Source organism: Ochlerotatus camptorhynchus, unplaced genomic scaffold (genome assembly GCF_037179485.1).
Source record: "Ochlerotatus camptorhynchus isolate MF236.1 unplaced genomic scaffold, CSIRO-AGI_Acam_v1.1 ptg000083l, whole genome shotgun sequence".
Classification (NCBI taxonomy): Eukaryota; Metazoa; Arthropoda; class Insecta; order Diptera; family Culicidae; genus Ochlerotatus; species Ochlerotatus camptorhynchus.
The window spans coordinates 1,371,185-1,389,833 of record NW_027040573.1 but is presented as its reverse complement, the minus strand read 5'-3'; the positions used below and the strand labels follow the sequence as shown (position 1 = coordinate 1,389,833).

The 18,649-nt window shown below is 37.3% G+C and overlaps 1 protein-coding gene across 1 annotated transcript; it reads right to left on the bottom strand.

Annotated features, from left to right (window-relative positions):
• Positions 1-8,223: 8,223 nt before the first annotated feature.
• CycB (Cyclin B) lies at positions 8,224-16,699 on the bottom strand. The gene is made up of 6 exons (XM_065218047.1): positions 16,499-16,699; positions 14,983-15,474; positions 14,738-14,917; positions 14,569-14,685; positions 14,177-14,503; positions 8,224-8,821 (listed from the first exon to the last, which is right to left on the bottom strand). Exons 1-6 carry the CDS (start codon positions 16,532-16,534, stop codon positions 8,537-8,539), a joined length of 1,437 nt encoding a protein of 478 aa, XP_065074119.1. The 5' UTR covers positions 16,535-16,699; the 3' UTR covers positions 8,224-8,536.
• Between the last annotated feature and the right edge of the window lie 1,950 nt (positions 16,700-18,649).

The window sequence follows — 18,649 nt, the reverse complement described above, 5'->3', positions numbered from 1 at the left end:
GTTTCGGAAATATATAAACATATTATCGTCAGGTTAAATGAAGTCCTTGAGTGCATAACTTTGGCCAATCGATGCTCTGAAACATGATGAATCCTCAGGTATTGCCAAAGCCGTTTATTTACCCCGATGAAACAAACACTGTAAAATAGATCATTGGGCTGGAAAGTGTAGGAATGGAAAGTTAGCTAGTCGAGATCAATCATAAGTGAATCCCTGGGAACTGCAGACTCACTCAATATGCTGGTCAATTCGGAGCCAATATGAACTGTCAAAAACTGAGTGCACTCGTATGCACTATACAGAGCTGCACCATTGAGGTAACTCAATGGGACAAGAAGGTCAAGAAGGTCCCGAAGAAACGTTATCAACTTTTTGGCTCAGCTTTGGTACTCTCTTCAGTCTCAAGCTAATCGATACACCCCTCGAAACATATGAAAATCCACGAACCCCTTCTCAAACTTTCATAGCGAATCAAAACACACATAGTGAAGTATTAGAATGGGGTACGTTAATCGATTTGCTTGGGACCAATAGGCTATTCAAGTAGTGAGCTAATTTAAAATCGTTAGTTTCCACCGGTTGGCTGGACCGTCGGGTTAACCAAACTTTTTTGTTTTTGATGATTCCTCACATACAATTTTTACATGCTGAGCTTTTTACCACAGACAAACAGACATAATACTAAGAAGAAAAATTTTCAAAAAATATCGTTAAGCAAAATTGCACTAACACCCTCTATCATACACATTCCCAAGCACGGTTTTACAACCGAAGCATCCCTCGCTCATGCAATTTGTTCACTAGTTGCTTTTCCCACAGAGAACAGACATGGAGGCTCGAACAAAATTTCTCTAAAAACTTGTGTAAAGATTCCTATTCGACTTAAGCGCCACTAACGGCGACTTCCCCACTTAAAAACCCTCTTTGACAACATGATGGCGCTGGCGTTGTTCAAATTACACTAGACACTAAGTGCTAGTAGCGCCAAGTGGCAATTTTCAACAGAAAATTTATCGATACTAGCGCCAAATTGGTCGAAAGTGGAAACTTTTAGAGAAAATCAGGAGATGCTAACACCACGTAACGGCGACGTTCCCACTTATTTTACACAAGTTTCTGACCGAACTTGAACGTCTGTTCTCTGAGGTTCTACGAAATTTCCGTAGATCTATAGAATTGATTGAATTTTGCAGAAATACGAATCCGTTGGAGAAATTCTCAGAAGCTCAGTCCTTTTTAAGGATTTGTTTTGATTATTTAATGTAATTTCTATTTTGCTGGAAACTAGTTTTTAAACGTGGTAATGCATCACTAATGAATGCCCTTTCTAACACCGATCATCACTTTAATGTGTACATAGCAAATAATATGTAATATATATTCGTCAGATTAGTACGTGGTCTAGTAATGAGTCAATTTTGTCGGCCAGCGCATCAGACTTTTATCATTAAATAATTTCATAAAATCTCAATTCTAAATCTTTCTCATGCATCTTCAAGTTAGGTGTTTAAAGTATACTTTGTTGCAATAAGACCACTGAAAAACGCATGGGTATAGTAGAACCACAGACAAACAGACATAACACTCGCAAGTTGTTCATCGAACAAGCATTTAACGGTCAAATTAAAAGTATCGTAGTTGGTAGTACCGCCACCTGTGGCGCGCATAGTCAGTTCTCTTGCGTTTGACGTTTACACACTACCGCCATCTGTTCAGCGTACTACCCACCACAGTGTACTCAACAGATGGCGGTAATGTTTTAGCGACGATGTTTTACAATGAGGAATATTCAATGTGTTATGTCTGTTTGTCTGTGGTAGAACATTAGGAAAGTTTTTCAAAAAGGAGAATGACCAAATCGAGTCATGTATTCAGTGAGATGCCTTGGTCCCCTTATCATTCTCAAGAACTGACATCTACTAAATTGACCTTTTTTCCTTGATTTTGTTTTCCGTGCTGAGCACCAATGCTACCGACGGCTTTACTTCCCTTCCGAAGGAATGTTATGCCTCAGAACATCCCGGTGGTGCCGACTGGGATTGAACCCAGGCCTGCTGGGGTGGGAGGTAATCACGCTTACCACTACACCACAGGCGCCACTAAATAAATTGACCTTAAATAGAACTGGCATCACTGATAAGTTCAAAATGTAGTGGCTTGCTTAACGCTTCAGTGGCGCCACCATGCCAAATACAAGCACATTCCCAACTAAAACCTTATTTGCGAAGAATATGATGGTGAGTGTAATGTCTGTTTGTCTGTGCTTTGACGATTGCATTCTGCTGATTGAGAATTTTGCAGAAATATCCATTTTTTATTTCCTAGATTAAACATAAATTGACACATTCAAACTGGTATTAACATGGAGAAAAGTATTATACACATACACATAAGCGTCACGGAAATGCTGAAAACCTGCTGGGGCCGATTCAACTGATTTAAATCACTGAACCAAAAAATATCTCACTCGGCTATTTAAATCGTTAGCGTTCGGTTTTTACGCATTGAATCGGGCTCTCCTCCCTCAATAGAGAAAAATGTTCGGCTGCCTTTCAGTGAACATATCAAGAAGTCTGACAACTTTGCCTGAATCCAAGCGACAGACACAGTAGCGCTGCGCTCGAGCAAAGATGGAAGCAACGCATAGAAAAATGAGCAAATACACAAACCTTCATTCTGTTCTGAGGATGGAACCTTTGTTATCCAATTTGTTCGGAGCATTTACCTTTGAGCGGCAGATGACGCGATTCTGCCTGTCTCATACCGGACGTATGAGAAAATGGAAGAGTTGTCAGTCTTCTTGATATGTTATCTTTGCTTTCAGTTAGCCTTCATTTCTTCTACTGCAGTCAGTTCCGAGTCTACCTGCAGAGTCACTTGGTTGGAATAATTAACACTCGTTCGGCAATCTGTTTGTAGGTGAGGATGGCTATTTTGTTTCTGTGGTGCTCGCACGAGTGAATGAACTTGCCCATGCTTGCTAACTACTCTGTAATACATAGAACAGACGTCCAACTTCCACCAGAAAATTGTGTAAAGATAAGTGGGAACGCATCTCATGATTTCCTCTATAAATTTTCCACTTTCGACCAATTTGACGCTCGAATCGATAAAATTTCTGTTAAAAATTACAACTCGGCGCTACCGGCACTTAGTGTCTAGTGTAAGTTGTGCAACGCCAGCGCCATCACGTTGTCACTGGGATATTGGGTAATAGGGTTGGGTTTACAGCAGGGTTCGTTTTGGTAAACGATAAGCTGAATTGATGTCCTAACAATCATATAACGCGAAGGAGCTTGGGATTGAACCCACGGTCTTCTGCTCAGTAAGCAAAAACGTTTGCCACTAGGCAGACAAGCTCCTTTTTAATCATCGAGTTGCTGTTATTACCATGTAGTCATGTTAACAAATAAAACGATTGACAAATCTTGAATGTGGATGGGCTTGAGATTAGACTCATGATGTTCTGCTCAGTAAGCAAAACCGGTTGTTCTAAGGCCACCGAGCCCCTCATATCACATTATAGCGTTACTCAAGTTTTTATAACCATTCAGACCCGGCATCGACGACAACGAAAAGCTTTACAAAATACACGATAAACAAACGATCTTACCATACATTTTTAATATGAAATGATCTGGGACCAGGTTTTTCTGCTCAGTAAGCAAGCCACTGCAACCGACGATCTTTGAAATCCTTAAACTAAAAGCTACGAAAGAGGCCTTCATTAAAATCCATTTTCACGCGACGTTAAATGTTTCGATTTTCTCTTTACGCATGGTACAGGTAATCATAACAAGCTATGACCGACGAGACGATTGTTTAAGACCTGGTTGAACAAGCTATTCAAATGAAATTACGCTCTCGAATTTCACTTGGCATGTAATGAACAACAGAAATACGCGATATTCATATTTTCAGCGGTTGGTGGTTAATTTTAAATATACCAACGGTACTGCCTACGACTACGACGGCCATTACGACAGCGACTACAGCGAATTTGTAACTTACCATTTGTCAAGGATAAACACCTTTGCCCGGCACCTCCACTGGTTCTTCATGTCCGCTATCTGTCACTGTTTGCAAAATATCTAATAGCAATTACCTTTGTTGTAATACTTCCTGTATTACCAGCGCCATCAGGTTGTCAAAGAGGGTTTTAAATCAAATAGGAATCTTTACACTAGTTTTTAAAGAAATTTAGTTTGAGCCTCAAAGTCTGTGACTGTAACCCAATAAATAGCACCGGAAATCTCTTTGGTAGCCATGCTTCTCCAAGCAAATTATTTGTACGAGTTTTTTTTTTGTAGCATAGAGCTTTGCAGTTTTTACATTTCATGTTCGGTAAATAATTTGATGAAAATACAGTAAAATGTTGTACATAGCTGTTTATTCAGTAAACTTTTTTTTCCGGACAAATTTTTTAAAAGTAATCAATATAAGCACTTACCCAGTAATTTGAATTGCATTTTTCGGTACTTTTTATCATTCATTACCAATTTATAGTTTTTTAAAGCTATTTCATCGGTTTTAACTGAATTTTGAGTAAAAGATGCTCTGTAGATGGCAGTAGTAATTAACATATTTTCAAAATGGCGTCTTGGGCAAGAAAAGCGCCGTTACGTAGCGCTAGCATCTCCTGATTTCCTCTATACATTTTCCACTTTCGACCAATTTGGCGCTAGTATCGATACATTTTCGGTTAAAAATTACCACTAGGAACTACAAGCACAGAGAACAGACGTCCAAGTTCGATCAGAAACTTGTGTAAAGTTAAGTGGAAACGTCGCCGTTACGTACCGCTAGCATCTCCTGATTTCCTCTATAAATTTATCACTTTCGACCAATTGGGCGCTAGTATTGATAAATTATCTGTTGAAAATTGCCACTTGGCGCTACCAGCACTTAGTGTCTAGTGTAAGTTTTGCAACGCCAGCGCCATCATGTTGCCAAAGAGGATTTTAAGTGGGGAAGTCAACGTTGATGGCCCTTCAGTCGAATAGGAATCTTTACACAAGTTTTTAGAGAAATTTTGTTCCAGCCACAACGTTTGTTTTCTGTGCATCGACGCAGGCTGGAGCTGTCATTAAATTGATTACATTTATTAAAGTTTTAACTACGTTAATTACTGCCTGTTGTCGGTTAACTATTGTTCATGTCATTTAATTACAGTTTTTCTTCCGAATAGTCCGTTCTAACTACCTTTTCAGTACCATTCATTGCATTTTTAGTACTTTTAATAACATTAAGTACGCCAACATCATTTTCATTACTATCCTTACAACTTGAATTACATTTTTGCATGTTAACTCCGACGCACCGGTCCTGTAAATTGCGTGCCCCTCGAAATAATCTCTTCTAATTTAACAAGGCAAATTTACCTTTATTTTTACTTCTTAGTCAATCCGGTTATGAAAAAATATTGAGTAATTAGGGTAGTTAATACGTTTTTACAGCTTTTATTTTTTAAACATAATATTTATTTTCAGTAAATTCATCCTGGACGTATGCTATAATATAAATACCACACTTGAAACAAATCACGCCATTACTTGACTGAAATAATAACCGGATGCATTGAATTATATTTTAATTTGGAAATATACTGAAACCATTATTTACAATCACATACTGCGCAGCAAGATCAATTTACCCCACTGTGATACAAAAAACGATACTTATCAGCTTTCACATTGAGTGAATTGGTCCGACAACTACCCTTTGCTGTTATTAAGCAACTGCGCACCATATCACCCGGGAAAGTATAACTTACTTAAGATTTACCTATATGCACATAAACGAAGAAGTTCATATGCACAGCTTAATTCACACTCGGCTTGATTTATCCTCATCTTTACCCTCCTCCACTCTTTTCCATCCTTGTCGTCAAAGACGATAAGTGATAAAGTGACCGATTGTTGGTTTGCTCTGTCAGCATTGTATACGAAATCTGCTGGTTCAAGCCGAGAACGACCCCTAATTAGATCTACATTTTTAAATGAGATAATGACCATAATGGGTGACAGTTTTCATATATATTAACTAACAACAAGTCGAGTGAATATAACGATATTGAATCAGGACTGTGGACGACCATATACCTATGTGCACTTGCTTTAAATAAAATCAGGGCCATATAAGAGCGGTTGGTTCTAGTGGAGCATAAACAGCAAACGAGACCAGAGCGAAGTGTTGATTATTTAACGAGTGAGATTTTACGGGATGTGTCCAATGAGTGAATGAGCGCGCCCCAAACCCAAACGGCTACAATGTCGAAATGTATGAAAACATTGATAATTTCGGTTGATTAGAGTAGATAACAACGACCGAGCGCTGCAAAGCTGAGAACCACAACGATCGAAGCAGGGGTTTGTAGTGATATGAGGGGCGTACTGAGCAGAAGATCGTAGGCTCAATCCCAATTATAAATTATGAGGGTCGCATTGGTTTCATGTAGTATTTTTTTTAACTATTAACATGACAACATGGTTTATCAAATCGCTTCTAACTATATCAATAGCTTTATGATCGTCAGTCTAGAATGTCGTACTATACAAATTGATTGATTGATTTTCTTAATATTGACAGCTGAACTACTCGGTGAGATTTTGGCATTTCTATTTATTGTTTTAAGCTACTTTATATCGATCTATTTTCTAGAATTGCAACATGTGAATAATGCAGAACAAGTTTGAAAATATTCTAGAGTCAAATTGGTTTTGAAAGAAAGGTCAAACTACCACCGAACAGCTCAGCCGCTCTGAACCCTTCAAGTGTGAACATTATGCTTTTCCTAAGCGGTCCAACCGCGTTCTGCCTCTGTTAACCCAAAAACCTAAAACTGATTCAAACAGCATAATATAGAGAATATAAAATATAATCCCCCTTATTCTGCGAGTCACGTGACTCTCTCTCACCGGTGAGGTGACAATAGTCACCTCGTGTGAGGTGACTCTCCATTTGATTTACATGGAGAGTCACCTCACACGAGGTGACAATTGTCACCTCACCGGTGACAGAGAGTCACGTGACTCGCAGAATAAGGGGGAATATCCACCTGCACTGTATTGTCCATTCAGACATCATTAGACCCTAACCCCCTTACTTGGCCAGACTACAGCATCAACCGGTGGACAGTGCACTCTACACTCCAAGTTCCCTTTGTTCAAATTCATCTTAAATTTCATACATTACCCATTGAGTGTTGATTAATTACAATACAAATTGTGATCGAGTGCGGACTTGAGGCTCTACAAGACTATTAAATAATCAAGGTCCTTTTTAGGATTATCTATGAAAATCCAAATTTGACCAATGTGTCCACCTTCCTAAATCCTTATTTTATTATGTCTTATTATTATAAGTAATATCGATTTTTGACATAGGGGAATTTACGTATTCTCGGCAAGCTAAGCAGCGACCTTCTTTCTATAGCCTTTTTCTCTAAGGAACGCACACATATGCAGTATTGGTTTGTTTACAATCTTTTGCTGCCAGCTGCTTTAACAATTTCAGTCGAAAGAATTGTCAAATACTGTTTTGAAACGCTTTCACAAAGCTCCAATCTTCTCTAGTGAGAGCGAGTATTATCGGCAACCAGTTTTTCTTCGTCAACCGTTCCATTTGAACTGCATGTAAATCTGCTGTTCTATTATCGGCAACTCGAAATCAGCTACAATTTGTAGTGCGTGTGTTTCATTTAAAGAAAACCTTGATAGATTGCTTTTTCTCAGTGGTAAAAATGTAGTCAAATTGAAGCTGAAAGCATTAAGAATCGTTTGCATGCATTCAGCGAAGTGTTTTCGTAAGAAAATCCAGTGAAAATAGTGTTTCAATTTGGGTTGCCGAAAATAGTGAGGCATGCCGAAGCCGTCATTTCCCCTATCAGTACAAAATAATTTTTTGCAAGTTTTGTAATACTTCATTTTGGACATAACTTTCTATAATGCTGCATAGGAACACCATTCATAGTTTCATCGGTGAATTATCATTGAAAACATGTTTATTTTCAAAATTATAGGGGGTGGCACTCTTGCCCCACCCGACCCTATGTTTGTATGGGATTCGGGGAAATGTAGCACAATCGTATATACAGATATCTGTACCAAAATATTGAAAAAATCTGTATGGTTACAGATAAATCTGTATAGGTAGCATCACTGGTTGTCATCATTATTTATTCTAACTTATCATATTTTTATCAAACAGATAGATCGACTGCTGTATCCAAAATCGTTGATCCGTTTATTGAATTGTCTTTTTATACAGGATGATTATACAATATCTTCGTATTGGTTCAAACAATATTCGCGCATGGATTCATCCAATTTACCGAACCGAGAATTCCTAACCAAAATTTTAATGCGTTTTAGGATTCTTAAAATCTTCTTATACGAATAATCAATACACTACGCGGGTAAAAAACAACTATTTAGAGGATATAAATTGTAGATACCTATTGTCATTCGGCAAATAAAGTCACTTGTCTTCAATAAAATGGTAGATAAATACATTTATGCAAAGAAATTAACTACATTTAAGGCTTCAGTTCACCGTCTATCAAATTGTCCATCAACGATCCCTGCAACTCGGGCTGAATAGAAATCCTCTCAAATTTGCTCGACTGATACTTGGAATAAACGGATTGAACTTTCATGAGGGGAGCATTCTTCACTGTTTTTGCCAGCCTCTGAATGATCGGTGTCAAATGTTCCACTGTGTAGTGTGTGTAATGTTCGAGGGTTTTAGTCCATACCTTGGGCTCGGTGCTATTGGCCAGTGGGAACAAGCTCAACGACATGTACAGTGCAGCAGCGGCGATCTGGAAGTAAGCAAATAAAAAACTATATTGTAAACTGTTCTGCAAACAATTTATTACTAAAATAAACAATAATTTTGATGATTTCATTTTTTATGATGAGGATGATATTGGAAGGTGACCTGAAATCTCTCGAAAACAATTGACTTACATGGTGGACCACCATTATATACTTTTTATCCTAGGGTTCTGAACATCTTAAGCAGGATGAGACCCCATTCCAAACAGGGGGTCGTTTTTGATGATAAAACTCTCTGATTAGTTTCACTTTACTATACCGATACCGATACCGATTACAAATATATAACATCATTCCACACGTTATTATCCCGAATGGGCATTACCTCGAATATTCCCTTCTTTATCGTATATCCAAAGAATTAATTATTTACAGCTTTTGGAGACATTCGAGGTAGTGTCATAGAATCCCATTCATCACGTCACGTCGTTGAGCATCTTTTGGAAAGGTTCTCGATTTTTTTTTTTAAACAAACTCCGTGCTTGGAATATGATCATCTTCCTGCTTAAGTCATTCGTAGCCCTACCCCGGGTTTCAAGTTTGTATTACTCTTCCATCCATACAGCATCTCTTCGCCAACATTTCAAAAGGGCGAAACTGTTTTTGTAAACAATGACCTTAGCAGTCAATTTTTCGCGAATAAACGCTCGCACAAAAAAAAACTATACCATTAAATAAAGGAATGCTTTCTCTACCAGCCGGTATGATTTTGTGCAGGAGTGGACTTTTATTTGCGAGAAATCGGAAAACCGATATCGAATCTCGATTATCGTGGATATCGGATTTTCAAATATCGGTTATCGTATCGATAATTTAGACCCGTCACAGCACTACTCACAACCAGGCATGAAAAATCATTTACATTGATTTGCCTCTAACTTTTTTCATCACCAGCATTCCGGAAAATGACGTATAAAGCTTTTGTAGGTTTTGTTTTAAGCTAAAAAGTCAAATTCGTATCTCTGATGCACATTGGCGTAACTAATGGGGTGCCAGGCCCCCTCCAGAATTTTTGGTGTTTGTTTTTTGTTTGTTTTGACTCACCGGTATTTTTTCATACTTGTTAAGTTCAATGCTACTATTTAACAGTGATTAATAAAATTGGACCACCAACGAAGATTTTTTAAAGTCCTTTATGTTGATAACTTTTGTTATGTTCTGGACTATAAGAAAAAAATTGAGAAATTATCTTATACCAAATCGATGGCAATAAGACGTAGACGTAGAGTCTGAACTACAAATTGGCCATGAGCCCAGGAATTTTTCTTTAACTTGTGGAAACTTCGTAAAACTTCAAATAGAAGTTCAGGGAAGATCGTAGAAATTAAGTAAACTTGGTAGATATTCTGGGAAATTCAAAGACCTTCAGAAAAATTCGTAGAAAAAAGGAACTTCGAAAAGTACTGAAAACTGCGTAGAAGTAGAGAATTCATTTAAATTTGAGGAGCTTCATAGAAGTTAAAGGAACATTATTTTATTTTAGAGAAGCTCATTATTAAACCGGGAACCTCTAAATAATTTCAGTTTTTTTAGCCTCATGGACTTAGAATAGTTGTGGAAATTCAACAGCAAACTTTGTAGAAGATTTTCGAATTTCGTAGCATTTTGAAAAAGTTCAGGGATTTTTTTAAAAGATCTAAAAATAGTTCAATAAACTTCTAAGAACTTCAGGGATCTGTACCTCAGTTTAGGGAACTTCGTTGCAGTTTTTCAGAGATCTTACTCCAAAAAAGCTCCATGAACTTCTTGTAGGTTTTGGGAACTTCGCTAAATTCAATGAACTTTCTCGGTGTTCAAGAATATTTGTAGATGTCTTAGGTGTTTTTTCCAGAAGTGCAAAGATGTTCAGAGATCTTTGTAGAATTTAAAGAAATGGAAAAAAATATGGAATGTGGAATAAATTCAGGGAACTTCGTAGAAGTTGAGGAAATTTTGTAATTCCTAAGTTTTGTAGATGTTCAGGAAACGTTGCATAAGTTACAGGATATGCTTTCAAATATCCTTCCTAGACATCAGGAAATATTCGAAAGATCTCCATATAGTCCAACATATTAGTAAAGTTCACTGGATATTTGGTAGGTTGTAGGTTGATCAGGAAGTATTCAAAAGTTTTCCAGCTAATGGAATCAGATGGAATCTTGATTTTATGGCCATATTTGTACATTCTCTATAGGGAAGACCCGTGTCTTGTTGTTTTCTAGCTATATTGTTACAAATTTACACTCCAGCAGCTAAATTCCGGGCAGAAATTTCAATTTCTGCATATACCTAATATGTATAAATTTCTTTTTTTTTTTGAATATCCTTTTTTTATTAGTTACAAAATCTTGATAACATATGGGTTTGGGATCACAAAACTATTTCTATTTTAACATTAACAATGTAAAGGATTGTACATCTGCAGTATATGCATGTACGTAATTAGTGGATTTGTTAGTGATTTCGACGCTTTTTAACAATTCTTGACACTTCCCATTTTTTAAATAATTTCTTGTTAAAAATCAGCAGCATTGCTATCGATGCGTAGAAATATTTCTGATCGATTGGTGATAAAATTATTGAAATTGGTCCAGGAGCAGCTGAGTTATTAACGTTCAAAATCTTTCATAATTTCGTTACATGTTCCATTTTCAGTTTTCACAAAGTGTAGTAAGTGTAGAAATCACTGACGTAGTCCTACGTCAAAAAATTGTGCATCTTGAACATTTTCCTACGTCCTAAATGTATTAAATTTTATTCTGTGTGCACTTTACCTTGAAACAGCCAGAATTTTATAAAATTATAAAATTCAAACTACTAGAATTTAATTTTGGTTCCTATGTCTGAGATTTGACTGCTCAATAAAAAAATCTAGTTACAAAATTCATGAAATGAAACCTAACCCTGAGAATTTTCTTAAGTTTGAGATGCTTACATTTACAAGATCCGGACTGTGGTTTTATTACAAAAAAACATGAACAAACGATCATTGCTTGTTCAAAGGTCACAATCGTTGTTATGGAATAAATTTAATCAAATTTATTGTTTCACCATTAAAATAATAGTAAGCCTCAATGTCATTGGTCACAGAAAAAAATGCACCCAAAAATAAGTTGCCTTGGACGCAATTTGAGTGAGTTTTTAATAACCCGTAGTTTTGCAAAATTAAAAAAGTGCAAGGTCCCCTCCAGATAAATTTTCTAGCTACGCCAATGCTTATGCATGACGAACCAGAGCGAATAGAAGCGACTACTGTTTTTCAGTGAATGCATTTTACATTCACTGAAAAACAGTCACAAGTCCTGCCCGATCTAGTTCGTGATGCATAAGAAATACAGATTTGAGTTATCAGCAAGTTGTAGCTAAGCCCGGGAAGTAAAGCCGTTGGTCCCCGGTACTTGAGTTGATGGGTCGATAGCTAGGGTCAGGTGTGGGAGCTGCCTCCCTGGCGTCGGTAGCATTGGTGCTCAAGCAGGGAGAACAAATGACAAACGGCCTTAAATGTGTTGAAATGATGGTATAAACACTGAAAGATTCATCGAAACGACAAAGTACCTCTGTTTGTGCAATGTCATTTATATGTATAACTAACCCTACCCGTTGCAACAATTCGTCAAAGCAATACAAATAAACAATACAACACTGTCTTGTATGCCTCCGCCATGGCAGGAGGTCTTTATAATTATCATAACAATCAACACAACGTAGGGATCCCGCCCGTGCGCGATAAACCTCAAACGATTAAATGGTTTGAAAAAGAAACCGACTGCGAGCCAACTTTAATGGCCAAAATTATCTTACTAACGCAAAAATTTGGCCTTTAATCGCGATAAAATACACTTACAATAACTTTAAAACGCCAAAAATGGCCCAAATAAGTCAAAATGGCCTAACTGGTTTAAAATACCAAAGTTGCCATGAAATCTAAAAAAAAAAACAATTAAAAATAAACAATAGTTTTGCAGCTTTATTGTACCTCAATTTGAATTACCATAAAATTGAACCCAGCTGAATGTTGCATTAAATTTAAAAAAATATATTTGGAATGTGGCTTAGGATGTCTGAATTTCTGCGATCCACCCCTGAGGGCAACTCGCGACCCATAGATTGAGAAAGGCTGTATTAGAGTATTAAATATTCTAGGTTCTATTTAGGATTAAATCTAAAAAATCCAAATTGGGCCATGCCAATCTTTTTAAAATACATAAAATTGTATTTTTTTTTTGCGTGGCCGTCTAGAAAAAAGCACTGGCTTTATCTTGTCATGCATGATAAGATAAGGTCAACGCAATTTTTCTGCAGTGCAATGCCGAAAACACAGCATGTTTTGCCATGTTGAGCATCGTGGAGTCAGATCTGAGCTGTACGATTCCCTTCGGGCTCGAGGTAGACAACCTAATGTTCCAGTTCGGGATGTTTTGGCTGGACGCGATCTGGACGTTTATGAAACTCATATCAAGTTGAATAGGAATGAGTTCATGTTTTAGGAATAATGAAATAATTGTATCGTAAATTATATTTCAAACCTCCTTCTCCCTTTCCCCATCCATGAAACTGTAAATCTCCACTAACCTCGAGATTACCGCGAGTACTCGGTTCAATTCCTTTAACTTTAGATTTAAGACATTAATAATGTATAACGTAAAAGATAATTTGGCTCTGTAAAGTTTATTCGATTGAGCCTTAACAAATAAATAAATTTACAAAAAAAAAACTGTAATACCCAAACATTAAAATACATATAAATTGGAGTAACAATGAGGGCACTTAAGTGAAATCAGAAAGTATTACGACATTTACTCTTTCCTTGAAGTATTATTTTTTAACTGTTTCTATGAAATTTGTGAAAACGTTTGCAAAACATTGTGTTTTGGAAGAAAGTGCATATTGAATGAATCAATTAATGGTAAATTAATTCACTCAAGCGAGAAGAAAAATAGCCATGGTTGGAAGCTACAAGATAGTTGAACAAGTGTTCATTCTACCCTAGATGAAGAGAATCGATCAATGTTACTTAGGACCAAATGCATTGTTCAGCTTGAATTATCTGCAAATTGAGCAAACAGTGGATATCGGTGCATCCCACATCATAAAAATGCAATGCATCAGCATGAAAAACAAAACTAAATGCATTGAAATATTGCTCTGATCACATGATCGAAACATTTCAAAACGTCTCACCGCATGTTGGGCAATGCATTTCATTCAGCTGTGCGTGAGACATTTAAACGAACAGATTTCAAAAGGAAACAACACACACACAAACACATGCATAGAAACAAGGAAAGTAGCACAGATAAGAAAGCAATGCTAAAGTCAAAAATAACGGCTGCCTTATGACAATAATCCTAAATCCTTACCTCAGACGGTTTGTAGTGCGCAGTGTCGTAATCGATACTGGCCATCTCAATCAAATACTTGGCACACTGGTGATTCTTGTCGGCGGCTTTGGCTGCCTTGGAGAAACGTCTCAAAAAATGTGTCGGTAAGGGCTTCCCTAGGTGGAAATCCAGAACTTTGACGATTCGCTTCTCCATTTCGAGAATCTGTTTCTTCTTGTACGTTTCATCGGTTATGTAGACAAAGTCATCAATGTCCGGTGGGAACAGTTCCTCGTACTTGGAGGCAATAAACATGGCTGTTACACCGACTAGTTGCAATTCTTTCTTGGGAGTATCGGTTATTAGCTAAAAACGAATTAATGTAAGCACCATTAATAACAACGTTCATGGAAACAGCTAAAAACACTTACCTGAAGATACCTGTCGATAATTGAAACGGTCATGTGATAGGTATCGATTTCAAGCTTGTACTGATATTGAACTTCATTGATCCAATCAATGAGGATGGTGCGCATTTTATGATTTATCTGTAAACGCGTAATTAGTCAATAAAATCAGCATTGAGACATGAATACTAACCTGCTTATGGCCCTCGAGGAAGTTATCCCTAATTGCAAACGTTTCTTCCAGATTGTTCAAATAGTTGTAGATGTCATTTACGTATTCCGAAACCAACATCGGATTCCAAGCATCGTTGATGTCAATGTTCTCAACTTCCTCAATTAGTTTATGGGAATGCGTGCCAGGTGAGTCCGGTTTCTGCACAAATAGAAAATTTAAGATTTTTTTTCCATTTACCTGCTTGAAAGAATGGGATGTCTTACCTCTATTTTGTAATCATCTTCCTCGTCAGAATTCCTCGCTGACGACGAGGCAGAAGATACCTCGGCTTGTTTTTTTATTTGCTTTAGCTTGGTGAGCGAACGTCGGGTCAGGCGGCTCTCCTCTCGCTTCAGATTTACCACCTTTACCTTTTTTACTTCTGCACCCTTTGTCAAATGGACCACCTTGGGTTGAACGGTGTTGGTCGTTTTGGTATTCTTTACAATTCCTATGTTGTTTAGACTTTTGAGAGACTCGGAACGTGTTACCGGTTTCGAAACCGAGCAAACCGATGCCGGAGCATCCGTTTTCTTCCAGTGCGTATCGACACGAGGCTTGACGTTTTTGAAAATTGCATCATTAGATTTGAATTCTTTGCCTTTGCCATGAGCAACATTTTTCAGCACCTTATTTCCAAGCTCTCCTAATACGGCTCTTTTCACGTTAGCTGGTTCATTGAGCACTTTCTTTGCCTGAATACGGACGGCGTCATTCTGATAGAAAATGGGGGAAAAATAACTTAGTCTGAAAACATCTTAATCTTAACTTGTATTGTGTATTGCAGATTTCGCATCACATTAGACTCCTGCGCTAAAAGTAAGTACACAGTAGATTTTCTTAAAGTGTGCTAGAGCTTGAATTCATTAGTGTAGTTATGCACAGTTGTACACACCAACTGCTCAATTGTTAATAACTTTTCACTCAGTTGTTGAAATTTGTTTTTCTTTAAAGTAATGATAGATTAGGATCATAGTTTACTATAGATATGCAAAGATTAGGTAAATCCTAACACTTGAATCAACACCAATGAATTTTTATACTTAAAGAACGAGATGTGCAGCGAGCATTTTCTCACTTAATTTTTACAACGCAAAAACAAATACAGTTTATTACTAGAATTAAAATCTTTTTTTTATGTATCTTTAATAAGTCTAAACTCTATTCTATCTACTGCTTCAAAAAGAACAATATTTCGTCAACTGTGTGCAAAGTTATTAGAAAATGAGCAGTTTGTGACCAAAACTGTGTATGCCAAGCATGAGTGTAGCTTGCCAATACTGTTCATAAGCTGCTACTGCTTTTAAATAAGTCGATTTTTTTTTTAATTTTCTGGCCTTTGAGAAAATATTATTGTGCAATTATTGTTTGCTCAGGGGTCTTAACTGCCGTTATACGCATAAGAGTCCCACGGTGCATAAGGATTGCATAGAACATGGGACAGTTATGCGTATACGGCAGTAAAGTGGTGCAAAATGTGCAATAATCCTCGAAAAATATCCTTCGCAGATAAGGAGTTCAAATTATCTTAGCCATTGTAAAGATTACTAGTCAGCTAAAAATTCAACAATATTCCAATCCAAAATGGTTCATCGGCCATAACCGCCATTCATTGGCGTGGCGAAGGAACAAAAAGAAACTACAGCATGAAGTCCCTTTAAATTCCAATGGCGTCGGTTGAAGAAAAATCAAGGCAGGTGCTCGCCTTTTATCCCACCGATTTCCTGTCTTCCAACTTACCTCGTCGGTTCTTGCGATGCGAAAATGTGTGGCCATTGTTTTAGCTTTACAGAAATCACAGGAAAATATAAAAAATTACACGACTTAAAACAAAAATTGAACTAACCAAGTTCAAAAGCTGTAAATATCACATCAACGGCCAACTGACTGAAAAGACCGATGACGTGCTTACGGCGAAAGAAAATAAAACCGTTTGAACTGGTGACGGTGGGCAGCAGGCCAGAGACAGGCAAAATGAGAAAAGTGGCGGAGTGTTTGCTGTTGCTGGCTAGTGTGCGTTTCCATGAAGAACAAACGAGCGGAGAAACAGAGAATCGAAAACTGATACACACACCAGCAAGAATCAACAAGGTTGCACTTCTCACAATTAGAGGGCTACAATCGGGAACCTTTCAAATGTTTATTTTACGAATCATGCTGCACAGCGTATGAAATGAAGAAAAAATAGGGAAAAATATAACTTAATCCCTAGGACAGACTACACGAATAGAAATCCCCCTATACCATTTGGCAAATTACTATTGCTGATTATTCATGAAATGTATAAGCCAACTAATAAGCAGACGCCGTACAAAAACGGTAATGAACATGTATCAAATGAAATGTATAAATGGTCACACATAGAAATACCAACCGGTGGAAACTAACGATTTTAAATTGGCTCCCTACTTGGCTAGCCTATTGGTCCCAAGTACATCACATCTATAAGCGTATCCCATTCTAGTCTAAATTCTAGTACTATACTATGTTTGTTTTGATTCGCTATGAAATTTTGGCAGATAAAATGAGGAGTTCGTGGATTTTCTTATGTTTCGAGGGGTGCATCGATTAGCTGGGGACCGAAGATAGTACCAGAGCTGAGTCAAAAAGTTGAGCACGTTTCTTCGGGATCTTCTGGTCTAAGAGTTGCCTCTATGGAAATACTCAGAGGGAGAGATAGGCGGTGCGAATGTTTTGAGCCAAATGAACTGTCAAAATCTGAGCAAACATTTCCATTAGAATTTTTCAGAGGATTTCTTATTCTCACTAGATTAAATTTGAGAGTATTGCAATCGAACAGAAATTCAATCACCTTTATGTTTCGTGTGCTTCTTAAATTCAACTGGTTTTTAGAATCAAAAACAATATTCTAACTCTATTGTTTAATTGATCCCAGTTTGGGCCCATAGAAAAAAAAAATCAGTAATCGACTAAATTTTTAATAGCGACCAAAAATATCCATCATTACCGTCCCAATGACGCGTTCATCTAGATAAAATTGATTAATAGCAGATTTTTAGCGATGGGCCCAATCTTAGATCCATTGGAAGATTGCCGTAAAAGCTCAACGCAGATGTCGCCACTGCATGATGATGATAATGTTGACAGACTGCATATAAAATTCGTGAAAATTAGCGTTAAATCCGAGGGGGGCGACACATCTAAATCTCAATTCTAGATGCTCAAAAAATCTCACACTAGCGAATAAATCTTCGAAAAATCTTCTTTCATTTCTCGCATCTACTTGCATCGAGCATCATCTTTTTGCAGGAAATCTTCAAAATCGTGATAAATCTTCTTTCTATCTACTCAGCATACGCGCAGCTAGCCATATCATAACACAATATTTCCTGCATCGTAGATAGAGTCGTCCCCCTCGGTTAAATCATAATTTTCATCAAGCCTGTGTAAAATCCTTCCAATATAACATTCGAATTGAAGAAGAAAACGTTTTTACGATTAGACTGATATGCATATTTGACTTTTCCAGTTGAACTTTCATTAGATATATTCATTTCATTTCGCGGCTCCATCAATGCTGCATTGTAAATATGATGTAAACAGAAGTAAATTGCTCAATTACTCAAAATAAAGATGATTTGTCATCTTGTTATCACTTTGAAGACCATCTAGTCACAGAGAACAAACATGGAGGCTCGAACAAAATTTCTCTAAAAATTTGTGTAAAGATTTCTATTCGACTTAAGCGCCATTAACGGCGACTTCCCCACTTAAAAACCCTCTTTGACAACATGATGGCGCTGGCGTTGCACAAATTACACTAGACACTAAGTGCTAGTAGCGCCAAGTGGCAATTTTCAACAGAAAATTTATCATTACTAGCGCCAAATTGGTCGAAAGTGGAAAATTTATAGTGAAAATCAGGAGATG

What these genes read in the sequence shown, in the direction of transcription:
- CycB (XM_065218047.1), bottom strand. Translation starts at nt 16,534, where the DNA reads ATGGCCACACATTTTCGCATCGCAAGAACCGACGAG. An exon ending in GCATCGCAAGAACCGACGAG is followed by an intron (nt 15,475 to 16,498) that starts GTAAGTTGGAAG and finishes ATTTTCTATCAG; the next exon opens with AATGACGCCGTCCGTATTCA. An exon ending in TCCTCGAGGGCCATAAGCAG is followed by an intron (nt 14,686 to 14,737) that starts GTTAGTATTCAT and finishes ACGCGTTTACAG; the next exon opens with ATAAATCATAAAATGCGCAC.